This window comes from Lygodium microphyllum, chromosome 11, assembly GCF_053477565.2.
Source record: "Lygodium microphyllum isolate KBCC chromosome 11, Lygodium_microphyllum_v1.1.10, whole genome shotgun sequence".
Classification (NCBI taxonomy): Eukaryota; Viridiplantae; Streptophyta; class Polypodiopsida; order Schizaeales; family Lygodiaceae; genus Lygodium; species Lygodium microphyllum.
The window spans coordinates 68,790,198-68,809,977 of NC_141145.1; the positions used below are offsets into that span (position 1 = coordinate 68,790,198).

General features: G+C 38.4%; 2 protein-coding genes across 2 annotated transcripts; both read left to right on the forward strand.

The window, feature by feature from the left end:
- The first annotated feature begins 11,806 nt into the window (after positions 1–11,806).
- On the forward strand, positions 11,807–13,479 carry LOC148028918 (glycosyltransferase family protein 64 C3-like). The gene has a single exon (XM_087687685.1). It carries the CDS (start codon positions 11,960–11,962, stop codon positions 12,932–12,934), a length of 975 nt encoding a protein of 324 aa, XP_087543811.1. The 5' UTR covers positions 11,807–11,959; the 3' UTR covers positions 12,935–13,479.
- A 3,788-nt stretch (positions 13,480–17,267) lies between these two features.
- On the forward strand, positions 17,268–18,126 carry LOC148028919 (uncharacterized). Its single transcript, XM_087687686.1, has 2 exons — positions 17,268–17,912; positions 18,004–18,126. Exons 1-2 carry the CDS (start codon positions 17,268–17,270, stop codon positions 18,124–18,126), a joined length of 768 nt encoding a protein of 255 aa, XP_087543812.1.
- Positions 18,127–19,780: the final 1,654 nt, after the last annotated feature.

Genomic DNA, 19,780 nt, shown 5'->3' on the forward strand with positions numbered 1-19,780 from the left:
AAAGGAAAAGTGTAGGATAATGCTAAGATCTTTGATGAGTAGTGCATCACTAGGTCTACTATTAAGTTTGAGGAGATTAATGCATTGGAGTACAGTTAAGATAATTATATTTGGTTTCTTCTTCACTTGGTTCAATATAGTTAACTGATGATCCCATATAATCTTCATTCTCTTAATGCTTCTTCACTTTGTCCCATACAGTCTTCATTCTCTCAATGATGGTTACTTGATCTAGGTGCTTCCTTTTATGTGACATCGCATTTGGTTCTATACCTACCGTATCATTTCTAGTTCAATACACCTGGAGATGATCATGTATGTGATATTTTTGGTCACAGTGATGTACATTTGCAGTTTCCTACTAGTACTTCCTTTGTTTTATATTATGTACATCATATCCTGGCTTTGACCAAAATCCTTTTCTCTGCTTTATAGATGGATGATACTAGGTTTCATATTTCTTTTGGCGATTTCACATGAAAATAATCATGGTGACCTTATTTTTGGTAGAGGTGACATTGATTATGTAGTGGTCATTAATGATCTTCATTATATAGCTTTGTGGCATCATCACCTTGGGCACATATCACTTAAAGGAATGAAAGTTCACAGTATCGCTCGCCCTTGGACTATTCATGTTTTGATTCTTGTGATCATTGCTTATAATGGTAGACATGTACATAATACTTAAAAGAAGTCCGGTTCTATATGTATGGGTGAGCCCTTGGCTCTTGTTCATTTGGATGTTTGTAGTCCCGTGCCTTGTTAGTCCTTGGGTGATGCTAAGGACTTTGTCACATTTATTAATGATTTTCACATAAATTTTGGGCATATTCTATAAAGCAAAAGTTTGAGGTTTTAGCCACTTTTCAATTCTTTGTTACTTTGGTTGAGAACTAGTTTGGACATAAACGAAAATGCCTAAGATTAGATAATGGGAGTGAGTATATCTCAAGTGATTTTGAGCAGTTTTGTGATGATCGGCGCAATAAGTGTAAGTTGAAAACTCCCTATACCCATCCCAAATTGGTATTGTTGACCACCCCCTATACCCCCCCCCGCCTTCATAATGGTATTATAAAGTGTATGAATAGAACCATTTAGGAGAGGGTCCATGCTGACTTACCTCATACATTTTGGATTGAAGATGCTACTATTTCAGCCCACTTGATTAATAGATCCCTAGACATTATTGAGATAGAGTTGTAGAGGAGGTATGGTTTGGTAAACAATTGGGACCTTGTTAGTACTTAGTTGGTGCTAAGTACTTTGTCATGTTTATTGATGACTTTACTTTTCAATGCTTTGTTGCTTTGGTTGAGAACTAGTTTGTACATAGACTGAAATGCCTAAGATTAGATAATGGGAATGAGTATATCTCACATGATTTTGAGTAGTTTTGTGGAGATCGAGGCATTAAGTGTAAGTTGGCGGCTCCCTATACCCCATCCCACATTAGTATTGTTACCTCATACATTTTGGGTTGAGACTACTACTATTCTAGTCCACTTGATTATGCACTACTCAAATAAAGTTGCAGAGAAGGTATGGTCTAAAAGAGTTAGGCAAAGAACTCCATCACCATAGGATTTGTTTTCTCAACCAATTCTTCTATCATTCAATAGAGTAATCTTCCTGTATGGCTCAATTTAATGTTAATTAGCAACTATGGCTAAGTGGTGCTCACTTGATAGTGATTTTGTCATTTTCCCTCAAATCTTTATCAACATTTTCTATGTAGATTGATTTTTTTGTCATGTTTCAACTATGGATGGTTTTAATTATAGAAGTTATAGCCATTTCTTGCTGCTTAGGTTTGAGATTCACTATTTTGGATGCATTGCTTCCTAATAGAACACATATTCTCAAAATTTTCCATTCTTTTTTATGAGTATCATGGCAATGGGTATCCAATCCACATGCTCAATTTCATAAACATGATATGCGTATAGTAGATTCATTGGATAAGTCCTTTGATTGGAGTGGCACCAAGGTCTATTCTAATTGTATCTATTAACACATGGGGTAGAATTCCCTTAAGATTAGTATAATTCCATGAAAAAACATCTTAAAAATCCTTGAGAAAGTCAATGAGCTTACTCTCATCCTTCTCAATGAAGTCCTCCACAATATATACTAGTATCAGCGTCTCTCATGTTGCAAAATTAATCTCTTCTACTTTTTTCAGTCTCTGACTGTTGGGCTCACTAGATTCACCTTGTCCCTTTGTGTCAAGCTACTAGATTCACATTGTCTCTTTGTGCTAAGCCTCATAATGATATGATTTTTTACTTGAGTTTTATAAAGTACTTAGGGAGATCTTGAGGTTTCTTAAGACCTCTTGTGTATAGTCTATGTTTCTATGAGTATCTTTCAACTACCTTCTTTTCAAGTGGAGAGGAAGATCTCTCTTTATCCTTCACATATTGACTAGTTAGGGGATCTTAGGGTCACTATCTATGCATACATTCTGACTCAAAGCTCGAATCTTTTGACTTCCTTAGGGATTTTAGGTATAATGTTTCTCCTCTCTTGGACTTTGAAACTAGGGAGTAGATTTGTAGATTGGTAATCTAAAAGTTTGTGATCCAAGATCTCTAGGTGCTCTAGCCATGCTAACTTGGATTTTAAGTTGATTATGTATCGAAAATCATACCTTTGACTATTGAGGGCCTTGGGTCTACCAAGATTTGTTATATGGTTCTCTCGTCTAGTTCATAGTGAACAAGACCATCCTCAACACAAGGGATTATGTGGTTCAAGAATATACATCTATTCGTCTAGTTCATAATGTGGTTTTTGTGCATGACTTTGGAGAGATTACTTTAGGTATTTCTACAACCACTCCTTCAATCCAAGATTTAAAGGACTTTTAGAGGGTTGGATTTTCTTTTTGCAGGGCCTCCAATTGTATTGTCACATCTATGGGAGCTAGGGTTGCGATAATGCTTGGTTGTACTTCATTGAGTTTTAGGATCAAACTAGCATTAAATAATAGTAGTACCTCTAGCTTTTCTCTCTCTTCCCTTTACATTGGTGTTTAATAATCTCATTCCCAAATATTTTAACTAAGGCCTTGACAATGACATCTCATTTTTCAAGTAATTTGATTACAATCTCTAGATATTTATCTCAAATTTTAATCATATATTTTTTGGCCTTAACTTTTTCATTACTTTTAGTTTTCTATATTCTACATATACTTTTGTTGTTTTGTTTACTTTTTTTCTTTATTTCATTATTTTTCTTGTCTCAATGCCTCTTTCTATGTGTTCATTCATGCCATTAGATGAAGCCTCAAGTATCATTTCTATTGAAAGAAGCATGAAATTTGCCAAGGTATTGTTTTGAATACCAAGAGTACTCATGTTCTTGTATTTGCATTTGTAAGGGTTTTAGATGTCCTTTTCATTATTACAGGTCTTTCTCTATGCTTTCCTTCTTTCTTATCATTACTCTTAATCTTGCTTTATATATTTATGTGCTCTATTAGAAGAAGCTTGGAGTGTCAGTGAACTTAAAAGAAGCAATAAACTTGTCAAGGAAATTGGAATGCTAAGGCCAAAAATTTGTCTTTGTATTTGCATTTGTTTTAGTTTAAGAAGTCACTCATAACTATGTATTTGAATATTCAATGTAATTGAAATGCTAAGACCAAAATGTTCTTTGTATTTGCATTTGCATTAGTTTGAGACATCACTTATAAACATATATTTGAATGTTGACGCACACACACACACCCACACCCACACACACACACACACACACACACACTCTCTCTCTCTCTCTCTCTCTCTCTCTCTCTCTCTCTACCAATTCCATATGGAGATGAAAAAACCATAGGGTTCTTACTAATCAAGTTGAAGCCAAAAGGTTGGGAGATGAAGGCAAGAAACACATTGATCTTTGGATAAATGGAGGGTTACTTACAATAGATGAATTCATAAGTAAACCATCCAAATTTCTAATGCTTTATAATACAATCAGGTTTATTGGAGATAAAAAAGAGAGATTATCAAGGTACTATAATTATTTGTACTCTCAACATGAAAGCAAGGTTCATAATATGAGGCAAATATTTTATCACAGTCATTGGGAGGAAAACTTTTGAGAACAAGTAAATAGATTAGTTGAGATAGGCACAAAGTTGCAATTAATAAAGGAGAAATTAGTGAAGCCCAAAGGGAAGGACAAAATTATAAAAGGATCAAGTGGCTAAATTGAAAGCTTCCTTCACTCATGCTAGTTTTTAGGTATAGCGAAAGGCAATTCTTTCAAAAGCCTTGATAACTTAGCACCAAAGAGAAGGAGCTTCAAGCAAAGAACAAAAAAGAATATTCTATGAGTTAACTTCAAAAATTTTTATTTTATGAGGTGAATAACATGCCAAAAACAAGAAGGCGTTATCAACTTGGTCAAGGATCTAGCTTCAAGTTATTTATGTGAAAAGAGATTAGCAAGGATTCTCAAAATATAGTTGAACCAAATCAAGTTTTGGAAGTGTGTAACAATCCTTCAATTATTAGAAAAGTGTACAAAGTAATGAATAAGGTGGTAGTAGAATCTTTGTCAATATTATCAAAGTACTTTTGTTCTTCCTAAATTGTACATCCTTACAAAAGAGATGCAAAATCAATATTTGGTAATTATGATACTTCTAAGTAACTATAAGCACATTTAGGATTCAATGTTTTTAACAAAGGTAAAGAAGAAATATATTTTCTTTTCAGTATATTGAATTCAACAACGTTTAGGTGGATCTTAGGAGAGTGAAGCTGCAAAGTGCAACGGTATATGTTTATGATATAAATCTAGAGAATAGGGAGGCGAGACTCATCTTAGTGTTAAAACTAGATGGAGCATAAATATCAAATCACTAGAAAATGGAACTTATAAATATTGCACTCATGAACTTGATGTGAATGCATTGGGTCGTTTAAAGTGAAATAACACTTAAGTGCTAACTTGAAAGTCTTAAAATACATATTTGTGATCTTGAGTGGAGCAATAATAGCACATTCATACCTGTATTATATGGATGGAATGAATGCCTTGGATTGGTCTTATACAAGAATTTTAGAGCTTGCCATATTAACAAATCAAATGGTCAAGATGTGACCCTACATAGTAAAGGAAGGCAAACAAAAATAGGTGCACCCTAAGGATTACAAGATTGAAATTGAGAGGCCATAATGTAAATTCCATTAAAAAGAGTACATATTTGTACATTGCATGTAGGGAGTCGAACTCCTAAGTTCATATTTAGATTATGTTGACACTATCAAATCTATATTATTTTCATACACTTATGAAATATAAAGAACGCATTTCAAGAATGGGCTTTCTTATGGACCATATGTAGCTTCAAAAATATATATAACAATCATTAGGTGCTACACCAATGGGATAGGCAATGCTAAAATATTTATCTCCAACTTTGATCAAATCTAGGTAAATGCAATATAGGAAGGTTGGCAAGAACTATATGAATGTATAACCAATGTGTCTAGGAATCCCATGATAGCAAATGATTGTATGAAGGCCTAGATAGAGCTTGATATCTTCATATGACCCGTGAGGCAGAGTAAGAACTTTGTGAGCTATTCTTAAGATAGTAAAAGTTTAATGGAAGCAATGGTAAAGCTTGGGAAAAAAGATATCACATTTTATTCAGTAAGTATAATTTCTTTGCACTTGATCTCATAAGTTTATTTTCTTATGGCCTTGATAGGTCTTTTTCTTGTATTGAGCATAGTTTATTCAGATATGGAACATACTTTTTCAACAATTATGAACATTGTCTATACGAAATACCAAAAGCATGGAGAAGCCTCACTACCACAAATAACATTTTACTTTAGAATAGTAAGACATGGTGGTGGGCTAAGAAAAGTAAAATCCCTTTACAATATGCTCAATACTTTTTGTAGAAAATATCTTTTATGTATAAAATTATCAAACATTACACAACAAATTGAAGAAAATATACAATATTCAAATATCATGGATATGAGGTTTCTCATTAGTATAATGAGAGTTTGTAAAATATGTGATTTTGATCACACTATTCTATAGGAAGTCATTGAAATAACCTTCTCTATTGAGAAAGATAGTTTTGTAATACATGTGATCTTATTTTCATTGCAATGATCAAAGATAAATAAAAAAGCCTTCTTCTTTTGTTGCTTTTGCTTTCCCATTTTTCTCTTTCCCTTCAAACAAGAATGTGCTCCTTTTGTTAGTAGGAGATATCTTTGTCTCGTGTAGTTTTGGAATGGGGGATTCTTCTAAGGATTAGCTGCCAAAGCTAAGCATTGTAGCACAAGAAGTATCCACTTTCTAAACCTTTATATCCTAGAGTATAGTCAAAAAATAATAAGTATAACTTCATCTCTATTTGCAAGTATATAGAAATACCCTAATGATGTAGAAAAAGTTTTGAGAACAACTAAAGGCATGGTTGACTTATCAATATACTTTGTATGATAAATCTTCGAAATATCTCGATCAAGTTTGGACAGGTAATGGACAAGTGTAAAATCCTATCCAAACTTAGCTCTTGTGTCACCTTAGAAAACCTTCATTATCGTAGAGTAATATCTATAGAACAAGTGAAAACTCAAACAAGTAATTTGAAATTGACTATTTAAGAATATAAAGAAATGGCAAAAAGAAAAAATAAGTGAAACTCACATTTTCAAAATTCTCTTCTTCTATAACTCTTTTTTTCACCCATTAATTGATGGAATCCATTTAAGGTTCCTCTACAATGACAGTTTTCTCCAACTCTTTTTCCATTTGCTAAAACCAAGTCTCCTTTATATCTCACCAACTCCTATTTAGCATAAAGTTTCTCTAAGTGTTCTTGAGTTTTTTGGAGGCAAAGCCTATGAGCTCTACTAGCATCCACAAAATTTATTGTGCAAGTGTCTAAGATGGAGAATTCCTCATTAGTATCATCCATAATGTCATGCTCCTCCTAACAACAATCCATAACAACTCCCATTTAGAAGTCCTCATCAAGCCTTGTGAATTTTTGGACATCATTAAGCAATAGGAACTCCTTCCCAATATGGGAAAGGAGGGAAGATGTGCCACATTGAGAGATTTAATTCTTATTGAATGTCTTTCTACTAGTGCCCTTTCATAAAATTGTTTGCTTTCAAGTTTACTATGTCAAGTTTCCTTGACATAATTATATGCTCCTTAATGGGTAAGACCTCCTCCATATCCATATCACTATCCTCAACATCTTGGATTTTCTTTCAAGTGGCAATAATTTAGTGAAGTCAAGTTGAGTTTGTTGGCTACTCTTGATAGGCCAAGAAGCACATAAACCCAAAATAAAATTTATAGAGCTCATATTTCTCTTTATAGAATGGGCACTTCAAAAATTTTCTACAATCTTTAGGAAGCTTTTGGATACTTTTCTTTTATAATTTTCATTTGATTGTATTTCCTTCCCTAAAATGGGTAGTAGTATATGTAGGTCTTGGACTCTTCGATAACTTTTCCTGAGTCCACCATCTCCTTGAAGTTATTGGAACTCATATTGTAGGGACAACAAGTTGGACAATATTACCTCTATATTGAATGGTGTATTGAACATTTTTCTAGCATTCTCAAAGTATGTACTATTCCAGGCTTTGTAAAGGAGGAAAACAACTTCTCTATTAAGGATTCATTGATTGCACTAACTTCTTCTCCAACACAGATATCCTCTCCAATGTTTGGATCTTCTATGTTTGCATATTCAATATCTCTATTCTTCGTCATTTCTCCAATGTCTAGATCTTCTTCTAGATCATGTAGTATCTCCTCTCCAATTCCTAGCTTTTGACTCTGCATTATCAGCATCTTTGATTTTCTACTCCCATTTGACATGTACTTGCACTAAAATGATGAAGACAATTAAAAATTTAGGAAAATCAACCATAAAAGCATCTAAAATTGTCCTAAACCCTGTGATGCATAGGGAGATATTACAACACCTCCTTATAGGCTATAGGATTCTAGTTAAAAAAAATACTTGATTGGGCCATGATTTAGGTGTCTAGTATGAAATAGAAGGTTCAACCTTACCCTCTAGGTATGGGATCTAAGTGCACGTTGTAGGGTCCTCTATCATGTCTCACAAAAGAAACTCCTCTTCTTTGTGACATGTTATGATGAACAACTATAGTAGAAGAGTTCTTTGCTTGCCCTCAAGTCATGGTGGGTAGCACAAGCACTAAAGGCTTCAAAGGGCATAATGGGCTTCCATTACTATTTTGACAAACTCTTGAGGTCATCAATGGCTAACAACTCTCTCTCTCTCTCTCTCTCTCTCTCTCTCTCTCTCTCTCTCTCTCTCTCTCTCTCTCTCTCTCTCTCTCTCTCTCTCTCTCTCTCTCTCTCTCTCGTAATAATGATAATATGCAATGATAATGGAAGCAATGGCAATAGCACACAATAGTGATGATAGCAAAGGGTAGTAGCACCAACAACCAACAATGGTCATAACGCTAGCAATAATAGGGTCAGAGGTGAGGGCTAGTCTCTCTCTTTCTCTCTATGTATTTTTCCTTAGTATATATTTATATATTTATTAAAATATTAGATAAGGTTTCAAGGAGCAAAGTCCCAAGGGCTTCATAACCCAATGGTTAGGATATTGGGGTTAAAGTTAAAGGATTTATTTTTTGGGGAGGGATGGGCTCAAGGTTTTGAAAAGGTGGCCTTATGGTTTTACAACACAATAATAAAATCAATGTTTGGGATAATTTTAGAGAGGAGCACACTAAGAGTTTGCAACAGTGGATAGCATGAGCTTTAATGTTTGCCATGGTTGGTAGCATGAGCAGTTAAGGTTGGGAGGAGCATGGTTTAGCTTATGAGATATTAAAGTTTTAGATAAGATTTCAAGGGACAAACTTCCAAGGGCTTCATAACCTAAAAGGTTTATTTTGGGGAGAGATGGGCTTTGCATTTTGCAAAGGTGGGCTTATGGTTGTACATAACAATAACAAAAGCAAAATTTTGGGATTATTTTAGAGAGGAGCACACTAAGCGTTTACAATGGTGGATAGCATTAGGATCTAATGTTCACCATTGTAGGTAGCATGAGCACTTAGAGCTTATGGTTTTACACATTAATAAGAAAACCAAAGTTCTGGGATTACTATTTTAGAGAGGATGTAGCACAAAAGCTTGAGTTGCAATCCATGGAAAAAAGTTGAGATTTTTATCCATGGTATGATTTCTAATTTCTTTCTCAATTGTGATCATCAAGGTGACGATTCAATTATTGTAACAAAGCATTGAACCTACCAATGCTTATTTTTAATGAGAAAACTTCTTATTGCAACTAACTTGCTCTTGCATTAGCAAGAATGATAGTTGACAACCTTTGTTGCAAATCACATGTTGCTAGTCATCTCCAAGTCCCCAAAATATGGACCACACATCATTCACCATCATATTGATTGGTCTACTTGTCTCATAAACTAATCCAGAAAAAGCCTTAACTTCAACTCCCAATTCTATTGAGACTTGTTTAAGGACACTCTGGCTATGTTTTGTCTCACACACAAAGTCATACAACCCTTTGGCTAGTTCATTCAAATGTGTTGCAAAATTCCAAGCACACCATCAACACGTGTAGATAGAGCTGACTATGACTTTATCAACTCTTGGAACTTACTTTCAAGGGCCTTAAATTTTGAAGAACTAGAAGTAGGCTCAACTTTTCATCTAGTCCTCATAGGTTTGGCACATTTTGGCAACATAGACTTCTTGCTGCCTTTCCACTTCTTTAATTTTTGTAAATTCACTTTATTGGAGCCCACATTTGGATTGTAAAAAAAGAAAAAGTAATAATTAAGCCTAAAATATGTATTTAGTACTTTCACGTAAACATTGTAGAGGGAGAAAGGACATAACTTTCATACTATCGTGAATTACACCAAGTGGGCAAGTGAGGAATTGACACAGACATCACTATCCCCTCTGATTTTCTAAAATCATTTTCCTTGGAGGAGTGTAAAGAACTACATTTGGAAGACCCACAATACCATTGTTAGTTCTAGTTTCACCTTGCTCCATCACTATATGATCTTCTACATTGAAAAGAGAGAACTTAGGTCCTGGAGAGACGTAGTGGGCTTCAATGATAATTTTTAACTAGTTCTTAAGGGCTTCATGGCATAAGCGCTAAGGTCTTAGACTCTACATATTGTCTATTTATTAAAATTAAAGTTTAAGGGTTTGTTTTCAAGAGGACTAAGTTACAGATTGCCATGTAGAATGTGCATAGAATCAAGGCTCACGATTTTCCATGGTAGATAGCATCAAAACTTAGAGCATCGATATATGGCGTTAGTACTCATTTTAAACTAAGTCCTTAAGGTCTTTAAAGGTAGGTGATAAAGTTTTAGACTCTAAGAAGGATCTACTTATGAAAGATCTATTATATGATTATCAATGCTAATTTTGCTATGCTCTCTAAATACACGATCTTCTTCATTAAAAAGAGAAAACGTAGATCCTTGAGAGACATAATGCACTTCAATAACCATTTTTTAGTAAGTCCTAAGGACTTCATGGGCTAAGGGCTTTATAGAAAGTAAGATAGTGTTTTGGAGAAGAAGAAAATTGAAGTTATAGAGGTTTTTTTCAAGAGGGCCAAGCTAAGGATTTGCAGTGGTGGATGTGGAGAACATTAAGGCTTAAGGTTTGCCATGTAGATAGCATGAAAACTTAGGTCATCAATAGACATAATGGGCCGCCTCAGTATTGACCTTTAACTAAAGCCTAAGATCTTCATATATAGGGGCTAAAGTTTTAGACTCCAAGAAGGGTCTATTTGTTGAAGTCTTATAAGGAGATTGTTCAATTATTATTTAAATATAAAACCATCCCTATAACATGTTTTAAGGTTTTGAGGGCTGAGTTAAGGTCTCAAGGGACATTTGTTTTTGAAAAATAAGTGAGTTAGCGCTATCTATATAGCATATTTTAAAAATCTTAGTGCATTATAAGATCTTAGTTCATTATAGACTATTAAAAAATTACTTTTTTATACTTTCCAGTCCATTTTCACACTAAAAAAAAGAGCCTCAAAATCCAGCTCCTCTAATAATTTAAACATCTAGTTGTAAATGAAAGGTACCAAGATTTGAATTAAAATGATACTAAGCTGTACGTGTTAAAAGTGTTTCCTTAAAAGAGAACAGACATTACGTGTAGAGAGAGAGAGAGAGAGAGAGAGAGAGAGAGAGAGAGAGAGAGAGAGAGAGAGAGAGAGAGAGAGAGAGAGAGAGAGAGAGAGAGAGAGAGAGAGAGAGAGAGAGAGAGAGGTGTAAGTCTTTGTGGGTCACCCATGATATCGTGACATAATCTATAGTCAGGGCTTCATTCATCAAATGCCAAATCTTAATGTCTCAAGCCATGAACATAAGGTCTCATTGGAGAAAATCAGGGTCTTTGTCTAAGTCATGTGAACCGTTAGAACAGTAACAAGTGAACATACACTATGTCCAAACTCAGTAGTAGCCATGTAATCACGGCTCTCAAATGAAGCTCTTTTCGAATCATAATTTGAGAAGGGCGTCTTACACAGGGGACAGGGAAGTTTGTCATCAAAGGAGCGCATACTTGTATCTGAAATCGAGATGCTTATTGGGAAGTCTTTATCATTAAAGGAATGCATAGTTGCGCCTGAAATCAAATCATTTTGATTCTTCGATAGACTGGGGCCATAAGAATAATTGTGCCTGAAATCAAATCATTTGGATACTTAGATAGTTTGTGGATGTGCGTGAAATCAAGTCATTTGGATGACTGATGTCATTTGGATGCTGAGAGAGAGTGGGATGTGCATAGTTGTGCCTGAAATCAAATCTTTTGGATGCTTAGGGATATTGGAGGTCACATGCAAGTGGCCTCTAGGTGACATTGACTGGGAAAAGGCAAATTCATAATGGTTCTTTGCAGACATGCTGTGCACCAGATCCTCTTGATTATCATTGCGCTCTGCATCTTCTTGTGCTTCTGCAGCATCTGCTTGTCTCAGTACCCCAGCACCTGCAGCAGGAGCCTTTATCCCGAGGTTTGGAAGCAAAAATCAGATCAGCTCTCCATTCTGATCAGCGGCTTCGCAGAGGCACGCTTGCCCCTTCTCAAGCAGATTGCACGGACATATTCGGTCTCGTCCATAGTTCATTCCATCTATATTCTGTGGGGAAATACGTCTACACCTTGGACACTCCTCAATCAAACTGATCTTATCAGTCTTGGAGCACCAGTATATGTGGTGAGGCAGGATACAACCAGCCTTAATGATAGATTTCTGCCTCGACCCTATCTGAAAACCAGGGCTGTTCTGATCTGTGATGATGATGTCACTGTTGATTTGGATGATCTTAAGTTTGCATTCCAGATATGGAGGGAGAATGATAACCGCATTGTTGGCTTTTTTCCTCGATCACATGAATATCATTTGCAGACAAAAACATGGATTTACACCGTACATCCTGACAGGTACTCTATAATGCTAACAAAGTTCATGATTTTATCAACTGAATTCTTGTATAAATATACTTGTGCCATGCCCCAGAGTGTTAGGGATTACGTAGATGACAACATGAACTGTGAAGACATTGCAATGAATTTTTTAGTGGCAAATCAAACAGATCGTGGTCCCTTGCTTGTGAATGGCAAGCCCAGGGATTGGGGAGATACACGTAACTCTGATGGTGATCTTAGTAGCTATGCTTTAAGTGCAAAGAAGCAACACAGAAAGAATCGTGGGGCCTGCATTACAGCTTTTCATCGGCTCTGGGGTGGAATGCCACTGCGCTACAGTTATGGAAAGGTCATTAGTGGTGTGGAAGAACAGGTTGTGTGTGAAAAACATGGCATTCTTGTTTCTTGCAGTGATCAATCAGAGGAATGATCCTGCTTAATCATTTTTTGAATCATCTTAAATAGCTGGCATATGTGTGTTCGTTGGCCAAAATTTCAAACATGCTGGTTACCTTCCAATTGATTTACATTTGGTGTATAAATCATCTGTCCTGCATGTATTTCTGATTGAGGAACAAACAAAAGATCTGACAATGTTGAATCAAGCTGAGAAATGGGTGATCAAAAAAGTAGTCAAATCCCACGTCTTTTATTATGCAGTGAGATGTCCTGTTCTATGCTCTGTAACTGTTGTTACATGGTGTGCATTGTGCAGCCTTGTACTGTATACTAACACTGTATATACATCATTCAGAAGTGTTGGATGAAACAAGCACAGGAAGAGATGGCCATTTAGTAGTTAAGACAAACATCGTTTATCTATGTAGCAAAATGCCATGTTGTATGCACTCCATACAAGTCTGATTATGCGGTGGCTTTGTGTGGCAGCATTGTTATTGCAGCTTCAACAGACTAAGCCTCAGCTGTATCATTGTGCCAAAACAAGAGAGAAATGTTCAAGCTAACTGTTTAAAACTACTGTGAATGTCCTCTGCCAGCTATAGTTTTCTAAGCTTAACATATTACGTGTTCTAAGTTGTGTGCTAAACTGTGAATATCCTCTGCCAGGCTTTTGTAAGATTAACATGTTGTATGCCTAAGCTGTTGGATTTTGGCTGTGTAACTGGTATAGCTAATCAGTTATTCTGCTCCAGCCATGCTGTTGAGGCCATGTATTTTTTGTGAGGATAGACTAGGGTTCACAAAGAAAACATAGAGAGTGTATGAACATGACTAACACAATGAAGTTAGACAAAACATAGAAGAAAGGGAATTAGTGAACTAAGACAAAACACAAAAGAACAATAAAGGAAATGGATGAGTGCTCAATGAAAACTCAATGAACAAACCAAGTATGTAAAGTATGATACAATGGATGCTCAAGGAGTGGACTCTTGTCCGCCAAGGAAACCAGAATGTCAAATGGCTGAACGACAGTAGGAGTGGGTGTAGATGTATTTCCCCACAGAATATAGATAGAATGAACTATAGATGAGACCGATTATGTCCGTGCAATCTGCTTGACGAGGGGCAAGTGAGCCTCTGCGAAGCCGCTGATTAGAATGGAGAGCTGATCTGATTTCAGCTTCCAAACCTCAGGATAAAGGCTCCTCCCCTACAGGTGCTCGGATACTGAGACAAGTAGATGCTGCAGAAGCACAAGAGGATGCAGAGCACAATGATAATCATGAGGACCTGGTGCATAGCATGTTTGCAAAGAACCATTATGAATTTGCCTTTCCCCAGTCAGTGTCACCTAGAGGCCACTTGCTTGTGACCTCCAATATGTCTAAGCATCCAAAAGATTTGATTTCAGGCACAACTATGCACATCCCACTCTGTTTGAGCATCCAAATGACTTGATTTCAGGCTCCACAAATTGTCTAAGTATCCAAATGATTTGATTTCAGGCACAATTATTCTTATGCTAGTCACAAACCCCCAGGTTGTCGAAGAATCCAAATGATTTGATTTCAGGCACAACTATGCATTTCTTTAATGATAAAGACTTCCCATTAAGCATCGTGATTTCAGATACAAGTATGTGCTCCTTTGATGATAGACTTCCCTGTACCTTGCAAAGGTACCCTTCTCAAATTATGATTCGAAAAAAGCTTCATTTGAGAGTCTAGATTCCATGGCTACTGATCTTGGACATAGTGTATGCTTACTTGTTATTGTTTTAAGGGCTCACATGACTTAGATAGAGACCCTGATTTTCTCCAGTGAGACCTTATGTTCATGGCTTGAGACATTAAGATCTTGCATTTGATGAATGAAGTTCTAACTATAGATTCCGTCACGATATCATGGGTTATCCACAAAGACCTCTCTCTCTCTCTCTCTCTCGGCATGTTTGCACGTTGTCGCAGCGTGTAGGGTTGAAGGTCACCACAGGGGTTTGGCAAGAAAACTGGACAAGATAGATAGAGATGTGTTTTCAAGAGATAAGTAAACTATAGTGAATGTTTAAAGGTTTAAGAGGTACTTCACGGTTAATCACAGGGGTTTGAGAGAGAAGTATGTATGGGGATTCAAGAGCTTAGACTCCGGAGATGGTAGAGATAAGAGAAGGGTTGAAGGTTTAAAGCCAAGTTCTTGAAGATATTGATAGAGCTTCCAACTGCATGTTCTTAGCAAAGATCACAAGAGTATTATCTCATAAGTCCTAACTCAAATCAAGCTTGTTTTGTTGACTATAAGAGCAATCACAAATTATAAAATCAAGTACAATATGCTGCTATGTATCATAAACAACTTTGCATCCCATCATTCATACATGATGCCATAGCATGAATCAACTTTGATCGCCAATTTGATGCTTTCATTGGCTTCGAAAGGGGGAAAAAATACCAGGATGCATGGCTAGAATTCTGTCAGATCACTCATTCTTCATCTCCCACTTTGGAGTGCTGTTCACTGCTTGAAAACAGCGATTGCGCGTTGTGCGATTTCGTCAATCTCTCTTTTTACATAAAATCCTTTCAAATTGATTGAAAGCTATATGCTTTCTTTTACATGTCATTCTAATCTAGAAGTTGCCTATAGTTTTATGGATTTTTACAAGAGATAATATCTAGAATATCAAAAATTGGCTAAAACTTGTCGAAAAATCTAATATTTTTAAACCATGGACACTAACACTAATGTCTAAAATGGCACTGGCTCTCTAAATCTATAAGGAAGCCGTACTCTAGAGTTTTTCACATGATGTGCGCGTAGCGGCACGACATCCACCCCCTCCTAACCTGTACATCCTCTGGCATGTGCCAAAGTCTTATGGATTTGCAGTGTTAGAAGAAGTATCTTTTGCCATGTCAATGTCTTCATCTTTTGCCTCTTCTTCTTGCTCTATGTCTTCATGCTCTTGAATTATATCCCAAGTCTTCTAACTCATATGTTGAACTTTCTATTCGTTTGAAGAGCTTGATTCTTTTTCTAGCTACGGGTATCTTCATGCTTATTCCATCCAATTCAGCCAATGAATGTGGCATTGTTATAAATGACCTTTACCACATAGGGGCCAAACCAACACTTTACCATCTTTCTAGAAGCATTGTATTGATTGTCTAGGCTGCTGTCATAGATAAGCATCCGGCCATTTTCTTGAATTGCTCTTGGCCGAAGTTGATGTTGCTTATAAAATCTTCTTCTGTTCTTTAGTCTTGCTGTCTTTAGCTTTTCAATAGCTACTTGAACATCTTTGGGGCTTATTTCTAGCTGCCATATGCGCAAAGTCAGCAACTCTTCTCTACTGATGCCTTCCTCCCAAGGGAGAAGACTCCATGTGAGAATAGATTCTTCAATTGGCATAATTGGTTGTTGTCCATGCATAAGTTCAGCTGGCATATAGCTAGTCACTGTACTGTGAGTAGTCGGGTTAGCCCATAATGCAAAAGGTAGCATTTTAGGCCATTCTTTGATCTTTCCACTACAAGACTTTGCTAGAGCTTTGAGAATAGGTTGATGTCCTCTCTCACTCTTTTCATTGCCTTCAGGATTGTAGGCTGATGTCAAAGCCAACTCGATACCCAATTGAGCAAAGAAGTTGCGTGCCTCATCGGCATCCAATTCTTTTCTATCTGCGGTTACCTTGCCAATACAGCCATATCTGCAAAATACTTCTTTAAGTAAAAAGCGACAAACAGCTTGAGTGGTCTTGGTTGTTAAAGCTTTACCTCAACTTGATTGGTTAGATCTTCTCTTGCAAGCACTAAATACCACATATTCCATATCCTTGTAGGCATGGTTACAAGATCAATAACCCATCTATAATGTATAGACAAGGGATAAGTCGGTTGTAACCCGTCTTGATGCTTGACCATAGAATACATCCAACACACAAGAGGTTTCAACAAAATGCTCTATATCTCGATACATGTTCTGCCACTAGTATTTTTCTTTGACTTTAATAAAGGTTCCCCATATACCTCTACGGCCAGTCCACAAGCTTTCATGAAATTCCTTCATTACCTCTTGTTGCAACCTTTTATTACCTAAAACTCAGACAGGCGCTCCTTTCTTCTTCTTTGCGTGCTTCCATAGATGTCCATTTTAAGAAAGAAGCCATAAGCTTTCCTTTTAATATGCTTGAACTCTTCATCAGTCCAAGTCTCTTTCTTCTTCATTGTGCTCAAATATTGGCCGATCTTCAACCAATCTTCTGTTAGCTTGCTCTTTTTCAGTCTCAGTCTGTCATCTCCTGGTTGTGAGCTCCTGTCAGAGTCTGACAGGAGACAGAGGAGCTCTGTCAGTGTGTTTTTATGGCTGCTTTAGTCAGCATGCAGCCTTGGGCATTTTACAGCCCAAACTGGGCTGTTTTTGGGCTGACTGCCCATTATTTCGGGCAGTCGGCCAGATCTGGCCATAGTCGGCCAGATCTGGCCATAGTCGGCCAGATCTGGCTGGTCGGCCAAATCTGGCCAGATCGGCCAGTTTGCTGGCTGGCTGCTATTTATAGCAGCCCCCCCAGTCAGTCCAGCACTTGTACTCTGCAGTTACAGCACTGCTTCCTCCGTCTCCGTCTCCGGCATTGGTGCTGCCTCTGCCTCCAGTCTGTCCTGGTTCCCTCACTGACGCTCCGGGCTGCGTGCAGGGACTGTTCTGTCCATTCCAGTGTATTCAGCATTCATCTCAGTCAGTGCAGACATTCTTCCTTCATTCTCTGCTTTCTCTCTCCTCTCCTCTGTGTTCGTGTTCTTCTTTCGCTGCGCACTCTCACATGGTATCATCGCCTGATTGAGAGCACGGAGGACGAGAGAAATACCCTACTGCTGCTGCCAAAATCTCCATCACAGCCAGGCGACTGCTACAGGAGGCTGTTCTGCCTGCATTTGCTGTCCACGTTGACTGCAGGGGTTGCCACGTCATCCAGTGACGCAGCAACCCTGTGTTTGCAGCCAGGCGGCCTCTCCTACTACTGGGCGACATCCCTACAGGCTGCGTTTTGCTGCTCTGCAGGTCGCTTCCACTCCTGGCGGCACTTTTCCTGCAGGCGACCTCTGTTTGGGCTGGTTCCTGGTGCTGGTGGTCTCTTTTCTGGTGTCCGACATCAGATCTATTTGCGTTTTGCAGATCCAGGTGTCTGTAGGCACTCCCTGCCTGCGTCTTGGTGGTTGGTGACCACATTGCTGGTCCTATTTCGACAGCGGCACAACTTTCTTTGGTATTTTTTTTTGCAGATTGGAAGATGTCTTACCAGTTTTCAGGCTTTGAAGACTCAGAGGATGAGCTTCTCTCTCATCATTCCTCTGAGCGGAGGCGGGCTTATCGTGAAGTGCGAAATCGGGAGGAACCTCCTCGCACTCGTTCTTCTTCAGTCCATGCATCTCAGAGGGTTCCATCTACTGCGAAGGTTTCTTTAGTGAAGACTGCATCAGATGTGCGGATGCCTTCCTTGATTCCCTCTATACAGGTGCAGATTCTCCCTTCCTTTCCGAAGGAAGATAAGTTGGATGGTTCCAACTACTCCCTATGGTCTTGCAAGGTGGCTTGCATCCTCGATACATTTGACCTTTGGGAGCTTGTTTCTTCGCCCATCGACAGACCCCCCGTGGATTCATCCGATGGCACCTCTATGGACCGTGCAACGTTATGGGATAGGCTCAACTCACGAGCCCGTTCCTTTCTTTTTATGAGTCTACATGATTCTGTCCTTGTACATGTTCACAGGTTAAAGACCGCGGCGGAAGTATGGACAAAGCTTGCATCTTTGTATCAGCACAAGACATTTGCCCACAAGATTTCCCTGGAGAAGAAGTTGCGGATGCTCAGTCTTGATGGTTCTTCTTCCATGAAGGAGCACATCACGAAGATGGAGGATATGCGAGGCGAGCTAGCCTCTCTTGGTTGTTTGATATCGTCTGAGGATATGGCGATGATTCTGTTGACTCAGCTGCCATCACCTCGATATGATGTCTTCTACACCAGTCTCATCACTTCGAGGACCCGTGAGACACTCCTATGGGAGGAGCTTTCCCCGCTTGTCTTGGAGCATGACGAGCGACTCAAAGAGGTGGGAGCCAGTGGCTCCACCAAGGCATTTACGGCCGGCACAGGTGGCGGCAAGAAGAAGAAACAAAAGGAGCAGGCCAAGGACAAGAAGGAGGAGGACAAGAAAGATACGAAGGAGAAGAAGCCCAAGTGTCCCCATTGTGGGAAGGGCACTCATCCCGAGGAGAAGTGTTGGCAGAAGTATCCCCATCTGAAGGCTAAGGAGAAGGACTCGAAGGCGACCCCAGCCACAACAGAATCTGCGTTTGTGCATCTCTTTGTTGAGGAAGACACTGCCCTAGCTTCTTCCACTCAGGAGAAGCCTTGGCTCGTCAACAGTGGAGCATCTTCACATATGACCTTCCGTCAGGATTGGCTTCAGGATCTTCGTTCCAGAGGGGGTACAGTCACCATTGGTGACAATTCTACAGTTCCTGTTCGAGGCGTGGGGACTTTACCTATGTTTTCTGACAGGCGGTCTTCCTCCGCCAAAGTTCTTTATGTCCCTGATTTGGGTTTTAACTTATTATCTGTGCATGGTCTTACTTAGCTAGGTACCCGAGTCATTTTTACTCAGGATGCAGTCACAGTGGAGGATGCTTCTACAGGTGATGCTCTTTGGACAGGTACTCAGGAGGGTGGGCTTTACACGCTCACAGCCTTGGCTGCGCGGGCTTCCCATGAGCTTGGGCTACTTTGGCATGCTCGGTATGGTCATTTGAACCTCGATTCAATTCGCCGGGCTTCTAGGAGGAAGATGGTGGAGGGCCTTCCTGATTTTCCT